We start from the raw sequence: 6,000 nt of genomic DNA, 5'->3' as shown, positions 1-6,000 counted from the left end.
CTTCCAGCTATTTTCATTTTAACACATGCTTCACCATCATTAGAGGCATTTTCAAGTAGGTATGATTGGGTGTGATGATTGAACTTATAATGGTGACACTTCTATTGTTTATTGTGATTGGATTCGACAAAATGATAGGCCTGATTTTATTAGTACAAGCTGTATTGACAGATTTTATTTTCAGAATAAAAATTCAGATGAGTTTAAATCTCCCGGGCTTGCTGAGTCTACGACAACCTTCGTGATTGGACCACGTTCCCCATGCACTGGTGATCTGGCAGAGAGGTGCAGAGTGTTAGAAGAAGAATGTATTATTTTCTTGTATATCATTCTCTCTTGACAACAGCTATAGAAAAGTCACTTCACTTTGTCCAAGGACCTTCTTGCCAAGCTCATTGTCCGAGCAAATTCCTTTCTTCCCAATAACTCAATATAAATCCCTCTCACTCACTCACTCTCGCTCTCGCGCTGCCTATTACCTCTCACTCACTCTTTTCCACCCTTTCCAACTTTCTCTTCTTCAACTGTCTTACATTCTTTGTTCTGTGAATCTACACAATGAGTCTACTGACTCTTAGAACTATAACTTTTAACATTACATTCTATATAGTTATAGTTTCATGTCCTGACTTCCAAAACAATTTACATCCCACCAGCTGTAAAAATTGCTGCTCACAACACTTTGTAATTAAAGGGTTATGTTTTCGTAACATGTTATGAAAAAAGATAGTTTTGATCTCTCTTTTTGAGAGTTCAACTCTCTGAGAGTTTTGTGCAGAGTTTTAACTTCCATGTTATGTTTCCTTTTCTTTTAATTACTGATCATCATTGATCTTTGGAATCAGATTTTCCAATATTGATATATTCCCAATATTAATATAGACCTATCTACTATTTAACCTCAAAGAAATCAATTTTCTTATATTACCCTATTATTGAATAAAAAAAACTAGTTATAATTTTCAGTTGAACCGTACTTTGAAGCATTCCAATTCAATAATATCAAATTTTCCAATCATTTTTTACCAAATGATTCCAATGTACTTAGAAAATAGGCCATGAAATCAATCACCTTTGAAGAAACATAAATCAGTCGCCCAATTCTTTAAGCTCAACTACAACTAGAATTCATTAAGTTCTTCTTTTGAATACTTGAATGTATATTGTACGGAATATATACATAAATAATATGTCAATTCTGGAAAGTATATTATTTTCATGGAAATCATTTACTTTCAGTATTAATACATTCAATTTATTGAGGAATAGGCAATAAAATCGCTATGAAACAATGAAAAATCAGTAACACAGCGGTTTCAGCCTTACTAAAACTAAAATTCATTAAGCTTTCTTTTTAAATAATTTATTGTACCTATTGTATACGTGAATTTACATAAATTATATGTCGATTATGAGAAGTATATTATATGAAAATGATTTACTTTCAGTATACATTCAATTTATTGAGAAATATGCCATGAAATCACTTTTAATCAAACAAAAGTCAGTAGCCCAATTCTTTTAGTTATTTTTTTTGAATATTTGAATTTACACTGTAAGTAAATATACAAAAATAATATGCCAATTCTAGTTCTGGAAAGTATATTTCATGTGAATAATTTACTTGAAATTGCCATGAAATTTGAATTTCCATGAAAACTTGAATTTTCCATGAAATTGCTTCAATTCAGTCAAATATTATGAATCTACAGCCATTTAAGCTCAACTACAAAAAAATCATCAAGTATTTAATTTTAATATTTTAATGTATAATATATGTAAACTATACGTATTTAAAATACTTGACATCTTCCAAAAATACGTATTATACATAATACATGGTGTGCTGGCTGGGATGAAGACTTGAAAAGTGGAATAAGATTGAAGAGGATTAAATGAATTGAAATGAAAAAATAATAGCATACTTTTCCTTTTTTAAATGAGAATCGAGAGAGACAGCAAATTGGGAATTTTGGTGAAAGACCTATTTCTTCAGAAACGTTTCAGATCATGCATAGTAGTATAATATGAATATTTTCAATGTTTCATGTTCTAGTCAGTTACAAAGTACTTTATGTTCTAAATGTTAGCTATTACCATGGAATACAGCATACGTGTTATAGAAGTTTTCTCTGCTATTACCATGGAATACCGCACTGAACAACTCATGGATTTTCTTTTCTGTGCTATTACCTATTATTTGCTCTGAATTGAATGATATTGCTATAAGAAAATGTTATCGATGCTATCTTCAAAATAGACTCACGTATTGGAAGCGTAGTGATATTCACTTGAAACTGACAGCATTAGTTGAAAGGAAGCATTGGCGTTAGTTAAGAGGAATGCTGACAGCTAGAGCCTAGAGGTAGATCATGTATTTGAATAATAATGATGCTATTATTAGAATTTGCTGTCGAATTGCCACGACACTTGTACAATATTGATCAGTTTTTGGCACTATGCCAGCTAGGCAACTTATCTTTGATAATGGTTCGCGCATTTTCTAATAACATGGGGTGTAATAATATTATTAGGCTTTTTGTAATTGTGATCACAGTTTCCAATTTGTGTTTTTGTTCTAAAAGCAGGAGGTCATCAAGTCTTTCCGAATCATCAAGAGCACAGTGAGTAAAGTTTTATTTCATTTTTTCGTTTTCCATATTTTTGTTAAAGAAAAACTTCAAAACTTAACATAATTTCTCTTTCAAATCAAATCGTTTATTTAGCCTTGATAATAATAATAATAATAATTAATATTATTATTATTATAACAAAGATAAAAAACGTAGAAATTAGAATTACATTAGAATAAAATTTAATAATACAATAAAATAACGAAGGTCCCCGCAAGGTTAAAAACCTGTGCGCAGAGGCCGAGTGTTTAAAAAATCTAGATATTTTAAAATTTAAGGATAAAATATAGAATATTTAGTTTAGTGGAAGGAAAAATAAAACAGATAGAAAATTACTAAATATGAAAAGAAACTTAGTAAACTTGAAAAGAAACTAAAAACCAAGGAGGGTAAGGGAAGAACGAAATGTGAGTAATAAACAACAGGGGAGAAATTGTATCTTTGTATTGTAAATTACGAACTTGAGGATTCATCCAGAAACTTGAAAGACTGGCGAGATTCACGTTGCGAATTGCCAGCAATTCTATAGAATAGAATAGAATGACTTCTTTATTTGTTGACGTGGCGAAGCTTGTGGAAGTCTATAGTAGATGGGGTAGCTGTTGAATTGAAATATAATTACAATCGTGCTGTACTGAGGTAGGCTATCACCATATTTTACGAATTATCCAATATTTAGGCTACTGTAATAATTGTAATCTATTCAGTATTCATGTTATAATTGTTCATATATTCATTTCTAGGTTGAATGTAGAACTCTATACAGGACCAGAGACGATTCTTTCAAAACAGATAAGCTATGAAGGCGTTAGTTTGATTATTGGATCCAACTATGAGCGTGAATTGAAAACTTCAGAACCAATTTACAAGTAACAAACCTATATTCAAGTTTATTAATACGGCATTTATTATACAATATTAATAATCTAAACTAAACTATTGTCTATTGTAATGAGATTCACTTGGAGCTATCAGCATCAATTGTGATGTAGCGCATCATCCATCCATTCAATCAATGCTGGCAGATTATCATCAGTTTCTGCTGCCATGGTAGCCGATTCTGTCGATTTTCAGGTTTCACTCAACACTGATGCAATCATTGCATGCCGGGGCGGATCCAGGACGGTTTCTTGCATATCTGGGAAAATTTGATGGAAACTCTTCTAGTTAATTAACCTCCAACAATCCCCCCACTACCGTTTTTATGAACGCTTTGTCCGATACAAGTAACGTTATTCGACACTTAGCATTTAGAATTTAATTAAATTTGTAAAAATAGAGCTCATTTAGAAAAATGGTTGAATTTCATCATCATTATGGAACACAATTTAGAGCCATTTCTAATATTAACAAGGAACAATGATAGTATATAGCTTTACTTTTCTATTACTATTAACAGGATATCTATACTATGTATAGTAGTATAGGTAGAATCGTAGAGGGTTTATAGTATGGTATTGGTATATAATATAGTCATCGAATAAAAAACATCAGGACAAGGCTCTTTGGGCCGCTGATTCCATGGATTGATTGGGCAGTTTTATGTCAAACAATTCATGTTTTTCGGGGCCCAGAGTAATAGGACTTGAGCATCACTTGGCCCAGCACAAGTGCGTTTACAATTTATTACGTGAGTGATAAGGGTGTATATCAATGTGTAATGCTATTTTTTACATTTATGAAAATTATGATGGTAAATCTCAAACTTGAAAATACTCCATTAATGATGAACTTACAAGTCTATTAGACATTTGAATATTTATGAAACAGTTACTAATTTCTTAGTGCTACTTGATATTTTTCTAACGATACATATGTGGAGTTAAAGTTGCTGATCAGTGTGGGTTTAGAAGTAAATTTTGAAAATATGCTTTGAATATATACTTATCTGAATGGGGGTATAAAGAGATCTATTGTTCAATATTGGTTGAACATTGACATGGGTGACAGTTATGTTTCTCATTCCACCGGCCTTGAAGGAGGGGTATTGTTCTCTCTTGACCGTTCCATGCCCCCATCCAGATAGGTTTTACCCATTTAAACTAATCTGTCTCATCAAAACTAATCTGATTAAAACTGTTGAATTTAGAATTGAGAAAAGTTGAAGATGAACGAGATGCAACAACCAAGCTTCTAAGATCAAGTTAAATTGTTCAAGTTTCAAATTCAAATTTATATCTTCATCTTGTTAAAATCTTTATTCAGAGGCTGTTGATTGTGTTGAATTATTATGAGAAATAAAAAAATCAATGTTTCAATTGGGTATAACTTCAAATATGGTGATTTTATCCATGTTTGTGGGAATCTGAGAGGATACATTTTTCCACAACCTCTCCCCATTTTGATTTTTCCAACTACAGTATATTATCTTATCAAAAAATGAGAATTATTTGAATGTCTTTTTGAACATAATCGCAAAATTTTCAATACGTGTATATTGTTGCTCCATTATTGGAAAAAAATGGAGTTTTGGAATAAGAATTTTGTAATTAATGGGTGGGAAACTCTCTACAGTATCTATCTCTTTTCTGTATAGGGCTACTTTTATAGAAATAGAAAGAAAAATAAAAATCTTAGTACCTTTTTTGAAATATTTAGTGATCACTTGAAAATGGCATCAATGTCTGAAACATGTTGTGATTAAATATTTCTTTTGATCAACACCAATGAACGTAAATAATATCGCAACCATAGACGAGGATTGGTCTATAGACATGTTTCGTAGACAACAAAGGTAGGCCTACAAGAATAGCAGTCAAATTTTAGAGAAAGTGGAAAAAGCTAAACTAAAAAGCTAAGAGGTCTAAGCCTAGAGGAGAATGCAATTGTTTCCAAAGTGATTTTTTGAATTACCGTAGGCCTACTTGAAACATTTAACTGAAAGATTTAACTGGATTAGGCCTACTTACAATCTTAAATTTCAGGGTTTCCAAAAATTTTAACACTTTTGTGAAAAATCATAACTCATTACTCTAGAAAGTTTAAAACTTATGGAGAGAGAAATTTATCAGATCTCTTTCTCTCTTCGAAATTCAATGGATGGGACAGGAATAATTTTATCCGTCCGCCAGTTACATTAGACGAGAATTGCAGTAAACTGGAAAATTGGGCTAATCATGAACTTATGATTTCTTGATCTTCCTCAATTAATCACAAGGTGGAAAAAACAAAAGAATAACAAATAATTGGTATAGAGTAACAAGTTCTAGACTATCTGGAAATATTTATCAAATCTTCTGTTATTTTATCATTGATTGCTGAATTGTTTCAAACACTTGAGTTGGCTATAAAGGATAGAATCCGGTATTAGAATTAAAAATCTGGTGTGGTGCACTCACACAACTTTCCTTGCCGTTATGAAAATTTA

At 31.4% G+C, this 6,000-nt stretch overlaps 1 protein-coding gene across 1 annotated transcript in view; it reads left to right on the top strand.

The window, feature by feature from the left end:
- The first annotated feature begins 2,452 nt into the window (after positions 1 to 2,452).
- The window catches only part of LOC111047681, a 40,974-nt gene continuing 37,426 nt past the window's right edge, over positions 2,453 to 6,000 (top strand). The window contains exons 1-2 of the mRNA XM_039422985.1: positions 2,453 to 2,624; positions 3,377 to 3,502. Of these exons, the coding sequence (XP_039278919.1) occupies positions 2,488 to 2,624; positions 3,377 to 3,502 (263 nt within the window). The 5' untranslated portion in view covers positions 2,453 to 2,487. The remainder of the gene's footprint in view (positions 2,625 to 3,376; positions 3,503 to 6,000) is intronic.

Source organism: Nilaparvata lugens, chromosome 3 (genome assembly GCF_014356525.2).
Source record: "Nilaparvata lugens isolate BPH chromosome 3, ASM1435652v1, whole genome shotgun sequence".
NCBI classification, from domain to species: Eukaryota; Metazoa; Arthropoda; class Insecta; order Hemiptera; family Delphacidae; genus Nilaparvata; species Nilaparvata lugens.
This window is presented reverse-complemented; position numbering and strand designations above follow the sequence as displayed.